Source organism: Marmota flaviventris, chromosome 17 (genome assembly GCF_047511675.1).
Source record: "Marmota flaviventris isolate mMarFla1 chromosome 17, mMarFla1.hap1, whole genome shotgun sequence".
NCBI classification, from domain to species: domain Eukaryota; kingdom Metazoa; phylum Chordata; class Mammalia; order Rodentia; family Sciuridae; genus Marmota; species Marmota flaviventris.
The window spans coordinates 58,800,926-58,818,237 of record NC_092514.1 but is presented as its reverse complement, the minus strand read 5'-3'; the positions used below and the strand labels follow the sequence as shown (position 1 = coordinate 58,818,237).

The window sequence follows — 17,312 nt, the reverse complement described above, 5'->3', positions numbered from 1 at the left end:
GAGGCACTTAGCAACTCAGGGCTGGGGATGTGGCTCAAAAAGGGACATGGGGATCAACAAGGGGCAAAGGGTAAGAAGGCTGCCCAGTGTGTAAATTCATCTCCCCTTAACTCTCCCACTCACTCTCAGGGTCAGGCTCAGGCTACCCCCAGCCTGGCTCTCCTTGCCCCACACCATGCCTGCCATGTCTGCCTGGCCCAGTGAGACGCCCCGGGCTCTTGTTTCTGGGAAGGGAATTCAGGCGAGGCAGCTGCTCCAACACAGACGCATTTATTGGCAAAACCTATTCCCAAGCCTGATGGAGGGAAGGGCACTAGCTCCTTGGTGATGTTCAAGGGGCAGGGGGAGGGAAGAGGTGGGACGTTCCAATCAGAGTAACCATCCCAGCAGCTCCCACTGAGGCCGGGCTCTGCGCTGCTAAGCAGGGTTTTACTTCTACTGTCTAATCCTTTAACACCCCTACAGGTAGGCACCATGAATGTCCCCTTTATACAGATGAGAAAACTGAGGCATGGTGCCATGAGGTGGTGAGTGGCAGGTGGTGGCTATCAGGGTCACCCTGAGAGCCTTCTGTTGGGAGCCTCCAGCAGCCTCTCTGCCAGCAGATTCTCCGTGTCTCCATTTCTCATCACTTGATGTTCTTTCAACTCTTTTTTATATTTTTGTTTTGTTAAAAAAAATATTTTGCCCATGTTCTAGAAAAGACACTGTCTCCTACCCCATAGGATCAAATCTGGGTTCTCCCCAAGACTTGGTTTGGATAAGGTTAGACAGAGTGGGTCTCTAAAGGGAGACAGAGGTGTGTGTATGAAGCCAAAATACAATGAAAGCTCTGAGAAAATATACAGTTAATAAGTTACAAACCTCCCTCCCCTCCCTGACTCTACCATACCCTCCCTACCTCCCTCTATCCCCTATCCAAATCTAGAATAGACTATTATTGTTCCACGACCCCCAACCCAGGGCAGGGTCTTGTCTCAGTCTCCCCTGTGTCCACGGGGCCCAGGCCCTCAGTTAATGTGTGTGGAGTGAATGAAGGAGCACTTTGTGGGAAGGAGCAAGCACCTAGGAGACCCCAGTCCAGGCCTTCCCTGGAGCTCACCTGTACCCTCACCAGGACACCTCTCTGGTCCTTGAGAAGAGGGTCTCAGGTAGGGCTGGGACAGGAAGGGGAGGGATAAGTCAGCCTATAACATGGGTATTATTATGAATGTACCCACTTTACAGAAGAGGAAGCAGAGGCTAGAGGGGTCAAGGGACCTGCCCAAAGTCACAAAGCCAGCCAGCAAAAATCTGAACCACCCCCAACATCCCATCTTTGTTACTACCCACATCTGTACTTTGAAGAGGCGGGGCTCAGACCTAAATCTTCTAGCACGTGAGGATCCCCACGTGGCCATGTGGCAGCAGGAGGGACTATTGGCTGGATCCCCTGATGTGGGCCTCCTGGCCATCTCCAGGCAGAAAAACCAGTGTAGTTTTGTGGACGGTTTCCTAGGTACCTCCTCCCTCCCCACCCACAGGCTTGTGTCATGAGATGCCTCTGGACTTCTGCTTTCCCTGAGAGGGTGGAGAAGTGGAATGGTTGCAGGGGTCTGGGCCTGGACCTGCCTGTCACACAGGCATGGGCACCTCGTCGTATTCATCTCGACCTTCCTCTTCATCAAAGGTCACCTTGGCGTCATTGGCATCCAGCTGAAGCAGAGAGGAAGGAGAAAGGGTGAGAAGCCCCAGGCCTGAGCAGGTACTTAAAGGCCCCTCTGCATTTACCAAAGGGTCTGGTTGTCCTTGAAGATTGGACAACTTGTGTGTCCCCCCCCCCACATCTCTAGGGTTGTCTGAATGAGTGGTTTCCAAAGGACAAGGAGCCCTGGGGATCAGGTACCCCAGCTGGGAGGGACCTGGAGAGGGTGAACAGAAACCTCTTTACCACTGCAGCCCCACAGTGACCTGAATCACATCATGGAGGAAGTCTATTCATGAAACTCTGTCCCAAATGATTTGGAAGGCTTGAGGACTAATGGCTCAGGGGCTGAGGCAGTTCATGTAACACACAGCCCATGTTCCTTTTAACATTTCCACCAGCCCTCTCCTCTCCTTATTTCGCCATTCATAGCAGAGGCACAGAAAAATGAGGCCACTTGCTCCAGATGATGTTAGGACACAGCAGGCCAGGATTCAGACATTGTCCCCAGGCCCAGACCTTAAACATCATGCTTTCCTGCCTCTCCTAGCTTCAAGATCCACCTTCATATTCTTCCAGGCCTTTTGCTGTCCCCTACCTGTCCCCAGTCTGGAGTCCTGCCCCCAGCCTCTGGCCTCCCAGGATGCACTTGTCTGTGCCCTCCCTCCAGCCCAAGGCCCAGACCGCCACTCACACACTGGAGCTCCAGCTTGCTGAAGATGCAGGGCAGCAGGAAGTGCCGCAGGGGCACAGTGAGGATGAGGATGAAGGGCAGGGCCAGTGACGCAGAGGTGGACTTCACCGCCCACAGCCCTGCCAGGCAGAGGATCTGGATGCAGGTGAACATGTGCATACGCCAGGTCCTCACCTGCAGGGAGGCTGGGGTCAGTGCCTGCCCTGCTCCAGCAACCCCACCCCACCCAGGCTGCGCAGCCATCAGGGCCCTGTACCCGCTTGACGAAGGGCACGTCCGGGTGGTACTTGGGAGGCTTGCATAGAAGCAAGATGCGGTCAAAGAGCTGGATGCCGCTGAGGGACGTGACCCCCATGTACAGGAAGATGCCAAACAGCACGGCCAGGGGGATGCGGGACAGGATGGGCTCCATGAGGATGGACAAGCCTGTGGGGAGGACCACACACTCTCAGCCATAGGTCACCCAGAGGACCAGCACCCCTATTTGGGGTAACATGTGGGCCTTTTCTGTGGGTCTTCTTAATAGGTATTATTCCCATTTTTCAAATGAAGAAACAAGTTCAGAGAGGTTAACAACCCACCTAAGGCCACACAACTAGCAAGGAATCAAACTCCTACTTGCCTGCCTTAAGTCCACACTTTTTTGGGGGACGGTACTGGGGGTTGAACTCAGGGGCACTTGACCACTGAGCCACATCCCTAGCCCTGTTTTGTATTTTTTTAGAGACAGGAGCTCACTGAGTTGCATAGTGCCTCACTTTTGCTGAGGCTGGCTTTGGACTCATGACCTTCCTGCCTCAGCCTCCCAAGCAGCGGGGGTGTGCACCATGTCACACGGCTGGCCCACACTCTTAACCTAGTGGGATTTACTGAGTTCAGAGAAACCCATTCTCCTCACCCCACCCCAGAATATCTCCACCACTCTCCACCTATCCAAATCCTAACCCTCTTCCAACTTTGCTTCCTTTAAAAAACTTCCTGGGGCTCTAGCTGGAGCTCAGTGGTGAGTGTGTGTCTAGTATCAAAAAAAAAAAAAAAAGAGAGAGAGAAGAAGAAGGAGGAGGAGGAGGAGGAGGAGAGGAGGAGGAGGAGGAGGAGGAGGAGGAGGAGGAGGAGGAGGAGGAGGAGGAGGAGGAGGAGGAGGAGGAGGAGAGGAGGAGGAGGAGGAGGAGGAGGAGGAGGAAGGAGGAGGAGGAAAGAACCTTCCCTATCTTCTCCAGTGACTATGGCACTATTGCCCACATTAAGCCCAGATGAACTAGTCTTCTCTGAACTCAGATGGGGCCCAGTGACCCTTTGTCTTCTGCCCTTTGTTCCTGGAACATCACCCCTTGTGCTAGTCATGAAACAGCTGAGCTGGAAGAGAGCTCAGAGAGCTCAGCATCTAATGAATTCCCTAACTGTACAGATGGGGAAACTGAGGCTCAGAGACCAGGAGGAGTACTGAGTCAGCAGCAGGGCAGGGCAGGGCAGGAACTCACAGCTCACTAAGCTTCTGTAGGTCGAGCCCAGGGAGTGGTCTACAGAAGCCTCAGGGCGTAGCCCCTTCCTCCCCTGCTCAGAAGCCCAGCCCAGTGTGTCGGCACTGCAGGAATTTCCTCTAGGTTTCCCTCCTGAGTCGTTGATTCTGGGAAAGGTGGGCAGTGCATGTGTGGGGACCTGGCTTCAGGGTGAACAGAGCTAGAGGGAACCTCGGATCCTTGGGGCAGGGACTGGGAGCAGGGTGGGCGGGGCAGGATGATGGAGGGCAGGACCAGCCCTCACTCACCCACAAGCACAGACACCAGGAGCCCGCTGATCCTCTGCTCCTTGACCTCCTGGATCTGGGCTGCAGCCCCTGGCGCGCTGGCCTTGCCCATGACGGTAAGGGCGTTGGCATGGGTGACTGAACGCACCGTGGTGGCACTGAGCCAGGGCATCCCAAAAAGGGCGGCCACTCCACCCATGCCCACAACTAGCAGCAGGTCCAGGTGAAAGCCGGAGCCCTTTATCATCTTGCGCTCGGGTTTGCTGACAATCAACCTGGGGGAGCGGGGAGGTCTGGTCAGCCCCTATCTCCTTTGCCCGCTCCTTCCTTCCCTACGGTGGGGTCTCTCTGCACCCCAGTTTTCCCTCCTGTCCTTGTCTCTCTTTGAGTTCTTCGCTCCCTCCCTCTGGTTCATCTTGAGAATCTAGACTCTGGGAGTAGAAATGTCTTCAGAACACCCAAAGGTAGATTTGCTAAAGCTTAAAAAGCTTTGATTTCAGGGGTTTTTGCCTGTATGGGCCCTTTCTGAGAGTCAGCACCAATTTCATAGTTCTCATTTTTGCATTGTCATAAAAAGGGGCCTGAAAATTATGTAACTTCAGGAGCCACAAAACCACAGTCCAATACTCTTACTAGTGGGGTCACCTGCATGCTCAAAGCCTGCCCCCTTTCTCTGCCTCGGACCCTCCCAGGCCCAGCCCCCATCCAGGCTCTTACGTGGTGATCTGAGACTCAAGGAATATGAGGATGAAGACCAGCAGGGCAGGCAGGGCAGAGGCGAACATCATCCAGATGGGGAACTCGGAGTATAAGCCCAATGGGTGGATGACCCAGCCTCGGGCTGAGGAGTTGGACACTTTGAGGCCATCAGGCACTGAGAGTTTCTGTGGGAGGAGGAAGCTGGTAAGAATACCAGGGGCTGGGGGATGGGGAGAGAAGGGGATAGCTGGAGTCAAGGTCCTGGGGGCCAGGGAGTTGAGTGGGGTGCTTGGGAATGTACTTATCTTGAGCAATTACTCTGTACCCAGTCACTGCACTAAGTTGCTCCCAATTTTATGGATGAGGAAACAGGATCCAAGAGGTTATGTAGCTTGCCCCATATCACAGAGCTATTCAGCAGCAAGAGCTGAGTTTTATATCCAGGTCTGCCTGGCTCAAAGTAGGCACTTTTCTACTGCCTGAACTAAGGAGTAAAGAGGGTGATCTGTTGGGCTAAGGGGTCCTTTGGACCGTAGGAAGAGAATGGGGTTCCCAGGGGAGGCAGGAAAGAGTAGAGGTAGTTCTAAATGGGGACAGCTGATCTGGGGAGGGGCATACATGAGGAAGGAAATGAGAAGGGAGCTGTCAGAGGGGAGGAATAGGAGGAGGGGTCACCTGGGTGTAGGTTATGCCGGTGAAGTAATCCACCAGGACCATGAGGAGGATGGAGATGGGAACCCCAAAGTCCCCGATGATCCGACGCAGCTAGAGACAGATAAAGGGACCAGTGATCAGCATCCAGTTGCTCCCCACTTCCTGCCTCCCACTTGTCTTCCCTCTTGTGCCATATTTATTCAGGGAATCCCAAGGGATCTATCAATATCTAATGGCCTTTCCTCAACTCAATTATATCTTCCTCTGGTTCAGCCCTCCCCCCCATGGTCACCCCACCCCCACACTCCACCAAGAACTTTCCCTGGTTCCTTGCCGGGACGCGCAGAGGGACCATGGGCTTGCCTGCAGGGTGAAACCCTGGCATGGGGGCCAGGGAGGCCTGGAATTGGGGATGGGTAAGAAGGGGAGTTAAGGATAGGGGCTGGGGGTGGCAGGGGGACTTTGGCTTGGGACAAGGTAGTGTAACAAGGACAGGGAGGGAAGGTGTGCTGACCTTGCCAGGGAAGTAGGAGCTGTTCTTGAACTTGCGTAGAGTCATGGCAAAGAAGAAGGTGCCAGCCATGAGCACAAGGGAGAAGAGGGCTGTGTTGGGCAGGGCCACCTGAGGTTTGGACTTTACTATTACGGGCGGTTCATACTGGTCCTTCAGCGGGTGGTCCTGGAAAATCTACAACAGAAAACCAAGACATTCTGCTCCCTCCCAGCCTTGGCTTGGAACGAAAAGTAGCAGCCAAATCTACCAGCCCTATCATCCATCTATCCATCATCTATCCATCCATCCATCATCCATGTATCTATCCATCCATCCATCCATCCATCCATGCACCATCTATCCACCTTCGTCTTCAATTGATGTAGTAACAGAGGGGATTCTACAGCTTGGTTTTCAGGGATGAACACCAGGTTAGGCTTGGGCAGATGTGGGCCATGAAGGCAATTAGTGTATGTGTGTGCAGACAAGCTTTCCCAGGTCTTGGAGGACACAAGAAGCCCGGAGGGTAAGAACAAGTAATCCGGGCACAGTGGCGCACACCTGTAATCCCAGCAGCTCAGGAGGCTGAATCAGGATCACGAGTTCAAAGCCAAGCTCAGCAATTTAGTGAGGCAAAAAAACCACTCAATGAGATCCTGTCTCTAAATAAAATACAAAAAATAGGGCTGGGGATATGGTTCAGTGGTCGAGTGCCCTTGGGTTCAATCCCTGGTACCTCCAAAAAAATTTTTAAAAAGGGAGCTGGGATAAGCTCAGGGGTACAGCACATGCCTAGCATGTATGAAGCCCTGGATTCAATTTCCAGCACTGTGATAAATTAATTAATAAAATAGGCTGAAAAGACCTGGAAAATAGAAAGATCCACCAACCAGTAGAATCAAGGGGAGACATATAGCAGAGTGAAACCCTCCATATAACGTGCAGATGCAGAAGCAGGTGTGGTGACAGAGGCAAGGTAAGGAGCACAGTGTGCCCCTGGGTTCTTGAGTGCTAGTGTGTGTGTGTGTGGGGGGTGTCAGGGCCTCACTGTGCACGCACATGCTGTTTCCCACACAGCCTCGCTCACACACTGGCCCACTAGTCACATTGTGTGTGGTCATGAACATGGACATGGGTCCATAGAAGCGCCTTTTCACATGTAGCCACTCTGCAGAGTTAGCAAAAACACCGAGTCCCAGGCAGCAGGTATGTGGTCACCGTCAGCAGATGAGTGAACACACAGACGTGTATGATCTCACACTCATGCACTGTCACACGGTTATGCACACAGGTGGAACACGGCCACACAACACTGTACAGATGACACACACAGTCACTTCTCATAGACCGTCTTGAGTGGTGTTAATAACCGCACAGACCCACACCTTGATCAGCTTGGAGAAGGTCTCGTAGATGAAGATGAGGGAGATGAGGAAGGAGAAGATCTCCTGAGTATAACGGGTGATGAAGCGCACCAGGAAGCTGCCCTCGAAGGCTACCACCAGCACCACCAGCAGGATAAGCCAGAAGCCGATCCAGGCACGGCCCACGATGTACTCCATGTTATGGTTCTCGCAGAACTGCAGGGTGGTCAGAGGACACCGAGTCAAACCAAGAAGGCTCAGGCACAGGTGCATCAGGCAGGTGCGGCCAGGGTCAGGGTCAGAGAGTTACCGAGAAGAAGGCTTCCTCAAACACCAGCAGGGGTCCTGAGAAGCCAACCACCAGCAGCGGCTGAGCCCCCAGGAGGGCAAAGATAATGCCCTGCACCGCAGTAGAGATGAGCAGTTCTGACACCCCTATCTGGTTCTGGGTCTTTTCTCCTGTGGGGAAAGGTCAAAGTAGGGTCAAGGTCAAGAGGTTATTTCCAGGGACCACAAGAGCAGGTCATAGCCAGGCTGATGCAGGGGTCCAGAGGGTCAGATCAGATCACAAGTCAGGGCTGAGGCAGAGGCAAGAGGGTCAGAGAGGAGAGTTAGGAGGACAGTAATTGGTACTGACCCAGGAGGCCACCAAAGGTGATGGCAGGTGACAGGGCAGCAAAGTAGATGAAGATGACAGCAGCCAGGACCTGGGGGCTGAGTGCATCTGTGATGTCACTCAGGTAGAGGGGGTAGCGGCGCCGGATGTCCCGCACCAGGCCCCCAAAGAGCCGGCCTGTGCGCTGCAGAGGGTCATCTGGGCCACCAGGGACCCCTGGGCCCCCATTCAAGCCTGTGGTAGAAGATAGAAACATGATTAGAGGGGAGTCAGTGGGAATGGGGTGGCCACAGAGGCTGGGAAGCAGGGGCAAGAAGTGAGAGAGGGTGTCTTATGGGAAGGGGGCAGGCTGTGCCAGGATGTCTGAGGGCTGTTGGGGGCTCAGGAAGCTTTGGCCTGGGCAGGACACTACCTAGGTCCTTGTAGAAGTTGGGGTCTGGCTTGGCAGTGCTGGACAGGTAGCGTCTCCGAAGCAGCTCCCTCTGCACAGGCACCAGGCTGAGCAAGGCCTGCTCAGAGGGGGCATCCGTGGGAGGCAGCACCAGGCTGCAGTCCAGAAAGCCCTCCAGGGAGTGCACCAGCTCCCTCCGGCTCTGGGCGAGGTAGGCATCTGTGCGGAACACCTGGGGGCAGGAGAGAGGATCAGGGTGGCCCAGACCTGCTGAGCAAAAAGATCTAGGAGTCTGCCTACAACAACCAGAATCCTCTCATCCAGCTCCATTGCTAGGATCTGCTCTTCCTGCCCCTCCACCCCTATCACCCAGTAAGGAAGGGCCCTGGGGATACAGAGACTCTGGGTAGGGAAAGGGGAAGAATCTAAGGCAAACCTGGGGGGATAGACAGTAGACCTGGCCAGCACAAGCCAGAATGACCAGGTAGAGCTGGGTCAGAGTGGGTCAGACTAGACTAGACTAACCAGGCCAGGCCAGACCAGAAACAGTCCAGACTAAGCACACCTTAGGGTCTGTCTTGGCAGTGCTGGACAGGACTCCCCTGGCCAGCTGGAATAGAAGTGGCTGAATGAGACCCAATGAGCCAAATAGAACCTAACAGAAGTCAGCTGGGCCAGTCCAGCAAGAGAACGAACGTCCAGCCTTGGCTATCACCTACTCCCTGGCTCCCCCAGCCCTCATAGACCCCTCCTCACCCTTTCTGACATGAGGGTGGCAGCAGCCCGGCCAAGCTGAATATAGTCGGTGTAATAGGGCTTGGGGCCCAGCAACACAAAGAGGAAGCGCACAGGCACAGAAGGGTCGATGGCGTCCAGCTCCATGGCTTCTTGCAGCCGGACAAAGCCCAGCACTGGCTGCTTCAAGAAGTCGGCGCGGCCTGTGGGGGGACCAGGTGGTCAGACCAGGCTGAGGGGCACAAGGTGCATGTACCCAGGATAGGAGGCTGTTAGGTCTAGGCTCAGGGAAAGGCAGGCTGGGCCAGGACAGGAGACAGCAGCTGTGGGTGTTGAGGGCTGAGGAGCTCTTACCCACTAGCACCAGGGTAGCCTCGGAACCCGGGGGGATCTTTTCCAGAATTCCAGATGGTGAGGAACCTTCTGTGCTCTGCTCTCCCTGTAGGAAGGAGGGTGGTAAGGAGAGTCCTTAGGCTGCTCTGGACCCAGGAGACCTGAGCGTTCAGCCCCTTCCTCTGCTCCCCACTCTCACTTCCTACCACAGCCCAGCTCCAAGGAACTTTCCAGCTTTCCTATGCACCCCTGGTGCAGGCTCACCTGTTCACAGAAGAGCTGTGTCTCTAGCGAGGGCTGTTGGGAGAGCAGAGGCTGAGAAGGCTCCCCAGAGCGTAACAGGACTGCGGGCTTCACCCCTCCCAGGTCCTCCAGGTCTCGGGCATGGCTGTAGGACATACAGGGGGCGTGGGCTCCGTAAGTTGTTCAGGTTGGGCTATCAACACACTAGAGACTAGGGGTGGTAGGGAGCAAAGGTAGACATCAAGTAGAACTCTCCAGCAACCAGAGCAGAGAGACCCTGGGGTGGGAGAAGCTCCAGGAGGCTGGAGAACCCCCTCTCACAGAACACTGTGAATGTAAGTGGGTGGCCTCTGCTTGGAATGTCAGGACAAAAGAAAGGACAGCAAAGAACCTCAAGGGTCTAACTCTGAGCACAGTGGCAGGGCCACCCCTTGTGAGGTGCCAGAGGTGGGAGTTGTGATGGAGGAAAAGTGGGGTCCTGCCTGGTGGGGACGGGGCCACTTGGAGCAGAGGACATGGGGCCACTGGGCGAGAAGTCCAGGCCCTGGAAGGTAGGGGCACCTGTGTTTGAGCAGCAGGGTCCGGAGCAGTTCCTCTCTGTCCTCAGGCCGGATCTGCTCCTCGTAGATAAAGCTATCCAGCAGCTGGTTGGCCACTCCAGCCAGGGAAGTCTCCTTCAGGTCCAGGAGGACAGTACCTGCAGGCAGTGGGGGATGAGCAGGCAGCTGGACTGTGGCCCCCCCCAACAAGCCTCCCATGCAAGGGTCAGGGGGGCCCAGTAGGGCTCACTCTTGGCAAAGATTTTCTGCAGTTCCAGGAGACTCCAGAAGGTATGGTAAGACAGGTGCCGGCGGCCCCAGACCCCATTCTGCCCCAGGTTTTCCTCCAGTAGCATCCAGCGCGCTGCCTCCATCCATTGTAGCTCCTGGTTCTTCTCATCCATCACTAGTTCGTGAAGCTCCACGTACACCTGCGGCCCATGGGCCTGAGTTAGTCCATCAGGCCACGGGCAGGATCAACGGGAGCATGAGACCCCAAGGCCCAGTGGGTACCCAGAAGCTCCGGGAAGATTCTAGTACGAGGCCCAGGGCCCCCGAGGGTTCAGGGCCAGACCCTGAGCTCAGAGTATGGGGACAGCAAAGGGCCCTATAGGTCTGGTCCATGCTGCTGGCTCTAGTCCCACGTTTCTCCCTAGGCCCTTACTCCAGCTTAGAAGGGGCTTGGAGAACCTCTGGATCCTTGGAGAACCTCTAGGGGTACTAGAGTGGCCACTTGGGGGAGAAAGAGAAAATTAGGGCCTGGGGGCTGAGGATGAAGGGATCTGGGGGAGCCAGTGGTGTGGTCTCCTGTCTCCAAGGCTTGCATGAATATGACTCAGCATGTCCTTGAGGCTAGGTGGCCACTTTCAGGGCCATAGCAGAGGGCAGGCCCAAGTTCCTAACCAGCGGGACAGCCTGGCAGCCAGCAGGGACTTGGGGCCTGAGCGGAGGAGAACATGTATTTAATTCTTTGTGTCCCCACCAACCCAGCCAGGACCTAAGGGCACCAGGCCTCACCCCTCAGCCGCCAGGTCTCTGTCCAGGGAGCTTCAGGAAAGGAACCCTGATCTCCCTCTTTGTGGGGGGTGTCCCCTTCCCTTCCCCATTTTCCAGAACCCCACTCCTCTGCCTGTTTGTGGGGTCTCCCTAGCCTGAGCTGCCTCTGTCCCCCATAGTGGGTCCCAAAGGCAGTCTAGTAAAGAACTGGGGAGGCTGCGTCCTCACCTCGTGGGTGCCCGGGCCTGTGGGGACGTGGGTGTAGTCTGTGGCTGTTGGCAGTGGTTCCTCGGGGAGAGCTGAAAACCAGAACCCAGAGGCTGGTGAGCCCTGCCTGGCCATCTCCCTCCCTCACCCCTCCAGGCCCTGCCGTACCACCCGCTGTGAGCTGGGGAGACCCAGGCCCACTTCACTGCCCATGGATGGGACCCTAGTGTCTCCACTCCACGCTTGCTACTCAATGCGATGTGGCTCCCCATGCCTGGTCGGGGCCCAGCTTGGCTCTGTCACTCCCCACCTGAGTCTTGTTGAGGATCCCTAGAGCAGGATAGACCCAGGGGCTCCTCCCTGCCCTCCCACCTCTGGGACTAGACTCCTTTTCCTCTTCCCATATGTCTCAACCAGCCAGCTGGGTAGAGTCCCAAAGGACACCAAGTTGGGGTGAGCCCCTTATATCCCTCCCTTCCACCCCACCCTAGCCCTTGTTCTCCAGCCGGGCCTCTTAACTTTAATACCAATTGCCCGCACTTAAGTCCTGTTGACAGTAAACAGGTCCCCGCCTGGGGCTCCCCACCAAAGACCTTGGACAGACCAAGGAAGGTGGTGTGGGCTCCTAGGGTCTCTCTGCTCAGGGGATCCCCACTGCACCCTCCATTTCTCAGGCTCTCCAACCCCCAAGACAGAACGATGTTCCCCAAATGGGCCCAACACCAGGCCTAAAGCTGGCATTGGATAGGTCTGGGTGGCCGGGGGGTTCGTGCCCTTGTCCCAGATAGGCCTGGCTGCTCTCTGACATGTGAAAGGGCACTGCGACGGGTGACTGGCCCTGCCCCCCGTCCGCCCCCAGTCACCTCCTATGATCATTTCAAACAAAGTGCTGTTTATCCTTCAATCAACCAGGATTGTGGGGAGAGCCGGCCTGGGGCTGGGGAGGTGGGGTGGGGCTGTGGAGAAGAGGGGAGGACGAGTTCCTCCGCTGTCCCTGCTGGGGCTCAGCCCTTCATCCTGGCAGAGGGCAGGAGAAGGACTCACCTTCTGGCTCCTCCACCTGCTGCACGGGGATGCCTGGGTCCTCATATTCCTCCTGCTCTAGTATCTCCTCCAGCACTTCTTCATAGTCCTCCTGTGGGAAGCGGCTCTCAAGACTGGGCTGCCACGAGGGCCCCTCAAAACCCCCTGAAGGCAAAGGCCAGGGCTGGCCTCCCAGAGGCCCAGACAGGAGCCCTGCGGATGCCAGGAGAGACCTACCTGTGAGTCCCCCATGGTGCTGTCCTGAGTGTCCACTTGTCAACGTGATCTGAGCCCCCAGCATAACCCGCACTGCGGGTCCCTGCAGGGGAAGGGCACAGGCTGAGTGAGGCCCAGGGCATCCTGAGGTCACCCCATTTTTCTCAGTAGGTGCATAGCAGGGGTAGGAGATTGCAGGTGGTGGGAGACAGTGGGATCCGAGGAAGGAAGCAGAGGTGGGGCGTTGGGAGGAGATGGGTCTCCAGGGCAGGCAGGGCTGGGGACCGGCATCACAGGGAAGAAGAGCCTGCCTGGCATCAGTCTCAGCGTGTTTGGGAAGAGGGGGTAAGAGTTCAAGCCCAGCTCCAGCCTCCTGCGCTAGCCCTCACCTGGCTTCTCTTCCTGCCTGTCCCCAGCACTCCGCCAACGCCTGGGCACCACCTGACCCCTTTGCAGAGGGCTTGGCTCCCCTGAGGGTCTCCACGTCAACCCCTCTTCTCCCAGAGATGGCTGCTTCCCACAGGGCAGGAGGTGGCAGCGCCTTTGGAGTGGCCCACAGAGCCTGAAGGATGTGAACCTGCTTCTCTCCCCACCCCCATCCTAAGTTTTGGATTTAATTTAATTAATTAATTTATTTTGTGCAGGAGATTGAATCCAGGAGCACTTTGCCTCACCCCTAGTCCTTTATATTTTTAATTTAGAGGCAAGATCTCACTAAGTTGCTGAGGGTCTTGCAAAATTAATAAGGCTGGCCTCGAATTTGAGATCCTCCTGCCTCAGCTCCCCGAGTTGCTGCGATTACAGGTGTGCTCTTGCTGCACCCAGCTTTACCTTAGATTAGGGTTTGTTTTGTTTTGTCTTTCAGTACTGGGAATCCATCCAGGGCCTCACATGTGCTAGTTAAGCAATTTACTGCTGAGCTACATCCACAGCCCTCTTATTGTTATTTATTTATTTTTTTAAAAATTTTGAGACAGGGTCTCACTGAGTCTCCCAGAGTGGCCTCAAACTTGTGATCCTCCTACCTCAGATTCCTTGGGTAGCTAGGTTACAGGTACACTCTACCAGACCTGTAATTTCCCCACCCCATCTTGAACCCTCTCTTGCCCACTCTCCACCTAGCTTATTGGCCTCCCTATGGTTTCTAGAACTCGTCAAGCCCTTTTCTGACCCAGGACCTTTGCACATCCAGTTTCCCACATTCTGAATGTACCTGCTGCCAACACCTTCCCCCTTCTCACATTTCAGATCAAATGCCACCTCTTCAGAGGCTCTCCCTGACCTCCCTCTAACATTCATTAACCCAGTCTGGTATTTTCCAGTTCTTTGATTTATTTATATATACATTGCATGACAAAGGGAAGCCACATGAGTGCAAAGACCCTGGATGTCTCAAACCCATGAAGTCCCCCACTCCCAGCAGAGTGGTTGCCACATAGAAGGTGCTCAATAAATATTTGTTGAATGACTATGGTGATGGCTCCCCACTGCAGGCTTGGGGCTCAAGGTCTGAGGAGCCAAAATGACCAGGAACCATCCAAGAGGCTGCTGAGCCCTGGGCCTCAGTTTCTTCAGAGAGTCCCCGATGGAGAGGAAGTTATGTCCACGGGGAATGTGAGGACAGGTCCTCGGGGAGGGCAGGGGTCATCTATGATGGCCTAAAACTGGGTACAGAGGGGCCTCCTCTGCTGCTCTCACCCACTGCAACACAGAACACTGGAGCCACAGGCGTTTGGGTCGGGGTCCACAAATGTGGCCACTCTGCTGAGTGCTGGGGACGGAGAAGAACAAGGCTACTCTCAGGAAGCTTCCAGCCCTAGCTAGACGGAAAACCAGGAACACAGGGCCACCTAGGTGACATCCCAGAAATGGACCCAAGTTAGGAGGCCAACTGTGCTGGACGCCAGCCCTCTGGCTGTGTGGCAGGAGGGAGAGCAGGACCCCGGGCGGGGGGGGGGGGGCATGTGTGGTGGTGGTGGGGGGGGTCGGGGTAGATCTGGACGCACAGGTGGGGTTTGATGGGCTCAGAAGCGGGAGGACAAGCCCAAGTATGAGAGTGTCTGGGGCACAGAGACAGAGGCAGGGCTGCACAGGGGGCCTCGAGCAAGTCAGGCAGGGGGTTCCTTCCGAAAGATCTGCACAGGCACAGCATCTGCCTAGCTGGTGAGAGGCCCATTCTCAGCACCACAAAGAAAGAAAGAAAAAAGGGGGGAAAAGAAAAGAAAGAAAGGCAGAGACACCCCTCTGACAAAGGGGTGGTCCTGCAGTCCTGGGGAATAGAGAGAGGCACGGCTGAGGCCCCTCAAACTGAGAGATGAGAGGCGTTCCTGCCTTGGGGTAACAACTGTCAGTCACAGGAGCATCCCAAGCCTGGGAGTCGGGCCACCCCGCTTAAGGATGCTCCTGGAGGGCTCTGTCACACAGCTGCCCTGTCTTCCCGCTCCTCTATCCCTTACTCTTCCTCGCCCATCTTTATTCTCTCTTTCTTCTCTGGTCTCGCTCGCACAGTCTCTTCAGCCTCAGATCCTGAGTGACCTCAAGAGCATCTGAGCCTTAGGTGCCAAAAGTCCCCCTGGTGGGGCTGGGACCGGGACCTTGGTTTCCCAGCCAAGGGATGGGATGGTCAGAGCCAGAGATTCTGGAGGTCAGGGCAGCCTGTGCTCAATGGACAGACCTCTCTCTGGGCTGTAGGCTTGGAGGGGCTTCCCACCCTGGCGCTGAGAATTCAGTCAATGACAGGAGGGGAGAACGGTGGTGCCGGGAGCCCAGCTGGGGCCTCAGAGGATGCATCCAGAGCCAGATTGCTGCCCCTGCCTGGCCCAGCTGCCCCCAGCTGCAGGCCTCCTGCCTGGTGCTGATAACCTCCCCTTCCCCCTTCAGCACTGCTCTGGGTTTGGAAGTGTGCCAAATACCTGCCTGGTGGGCCAGCCAGCCAGGGCCAGGCCAGATAAGGGTGAGCTGGGCATCTGGAACCCAGGAGGGGGAACACAGCTGGGGAGAGGCCGGGGGTGACAGATGACAGGGACAGCTTGTGTAATCAAACCCACACGGCACAGACAGCTGAACTGCTTAAACTCCCATAATCCCAGACCTCTCTGTGAGGTGGGTAATGTCAGTAGCCCCTTTTCACAGATGGGAAAGCTGAGGTCCAGAGGGGCTGGCCTGCTTTAGTGGCCCAGCAGGCTGGCCCCAGGAGCAGGATCGAGCCCTGGCCTATCTGACTTCTGCTACATCTCTAACCATTATGCTGAGTTGCCTCCCAGAAAAGAGCTCTTAGTTGGTTTCTCATCAGTAGTTAAGAGTACAGATTCTGCAGTCAAATGACCTGTGTTTCTATCCCAGCCCTACAGTTTACTAACTGTGTGACCTTGGGCAAATGACTCAACTTCTCTGTGCTTCAGTTTTTTTCATCTGTAAAATGGGACTGATAGTAATGATACCTATTTGATAGACCCATTGTGCTCATTAAGTTTGTGAGGCATTTAGCACTGTGCCTGGCACATAAAGTCTCTGTATCAGTGTTGGCTGTCATTATCCCTGCCACCGCGAACAAGGTCAGACTTGCCAACTCCATCCCCTTCTGCTTCCCCTTCACTCCCTGTGGAATCTGCCTGAGCTCAGTGTTTTGCAATCTGCAGGTCCTGGGGAGGATTTCTCCTTTCCTCCCAAATATTCTCCAGGCTGGAAACATTGCCAGGACCCCCAGATAGACCCCAGGAAGTGTCCCAAATGGGAAGAAGTGCTGACCATCATCTTATCTCCCAGGTGGGATGTGGTGTGGCCTGGGAACCCCCATACTTGCAGGAAAGAGGGGTCTGGGGTAAGTGAGGTCAAAGTTTGTGGGATCCGAGGGGCAGGTAAATAGGAACCTGCCAGGACCCAGCCCTGAGAGGTCAGCTCTGTGCCTTGACACACACATTAGCCACACACACACCTGTGTTCCTGAGGCCACCTGCAGCCCCACTCCCCTGCCGCAGGTGCTGCTGGGCCTGTGCCCTGGGGGGGCAGCATGCACCTCATGGCATTCCCATCCTACCCTCCTGCACCTCCCTTTGGGCACAGATTCAGCTGTCCACTTACACAGACCCTCAGGACAGGACCACCCGAGCCCCTTCCTGTCCAGCCTACCTGCTCAGGAGCCTCAGGTCCTTCAGCAAAGCCCTGCAGCTGCCGGTGCCCTCTGTGACCAGCTGAGCTCACAGCTGCTCGAATAGCACCGGGCCACACTCTGGCGCCCAGGGGCAGCTCCCAAACCCCTGACTCATGCCCCCGCCTCCTAATCTGCCCGCCCCACAGCTGGAGCCCCTTCCCACCCCCTGACCTGCTCCCACCCGGTGCCCCATAAACAGAGTTATCTTTCACCCACATCTGGACAGCTGTGCGTCGGGTTCACCCCACCCCAGCCTGGCCAGCCCCAAGGCCTCCCATGGGGCTCCTGGCCCCTAGGATTCTCCTGTGTCTTCCTCTGTGGACTGAAGGGTGGTGGCTGGGTTCTCAGGGCTCTTGTCCTCTGCCCTCTGGATCTCTCAGGCTTGCTTGGTCCTCCTGCGCTCCCACCCAGGCCTCTGCTCTGGCCCCCAAATGCAAGCGCCCTTCTCTCTCCATCTTGGCGTCCTCCCTCAGGACCTTCACTCTGCAGCCTTCCCTAGGCACCTGCCGAGCGCTCAGGGGCAGGCTG

The 17,312-nt window shown here is 55.9% G+C and overlaps 1 protein-coding gene across 2 annotated transcripts; it reads right to left on the bottom strand.

Moving 5' to 3' along the window:
* Nucleotides 1-254: 254 nt before the first annotated feature.
* Nucleotides 255-16,872, bottom strand: Slc4a1 (solute carrier family 4 member 1 (Diego blood group)). Of its 2 annotated transcripts, none has more exons than XM_027947069.2 (20): nt 16,763-16,872; nt 12,656-12,737; nt 12,440-12,530; nt 11,417-11,487; nt 10,443-10,638; nt 10,215-10,350; nt 9,675-9,798; nt 9,432-9,516; nt 9,099-9,280; nt 8,364-8,574; nt 7,973-8,185; nt 7,646-7,794; nt 7,357-7,551; nt 5,993-6,166; nt 5,500-5,589; nt 4,843-5,009; nt 4,147-4,400; nt 2,635-2,804; nt 2,379-2,552; nt 255-1,695 (listed from the first exon to the last, which is right to left on the bottom strand). In XM_027947069.2, the coding sequence occupies exons 2-20, from the start codon at nt 12,668-12,670 to the stop codon at nt 1,615-1,617; spliced, it is 2,778 nt and encodes a 925-aa protein (XP_027802870.1). In that variant the 5' UTR covers nt 12,671-12,737; nt 16,763-16,872; the 3' UTR covers nt 255-1,614. The 2 variants fall into 2 exon arrangements, with proteins under 2 accessions (XP_027802870.1, XP_027802871.1); XM_027947070.2 differs by having other exon boundaries at nt 10,443-10,623.
* Between the last annotated feature and the right edge of the window lie 440 nt (nt 16,873-17,312).

Coding starts and splice junctions, on each gene's coding strand:
- Slc4a1 (XM_027947069.2), bottom strand. Junction 7,795..7,972: donor CACCTTTGGTGGCCTCCTGG/GTCAGTACCAAT, acceptor CTTTCCCCACAG/GAGAAAAGACCCAGAACCAG. Junction 4,401..4,842: donor CTTGAGTCTCAGATCACCAC/GTAAGAGCCTGG, acceptor CCGCTCCCCCAG/GTTGATTGTCAGCAAACCCG.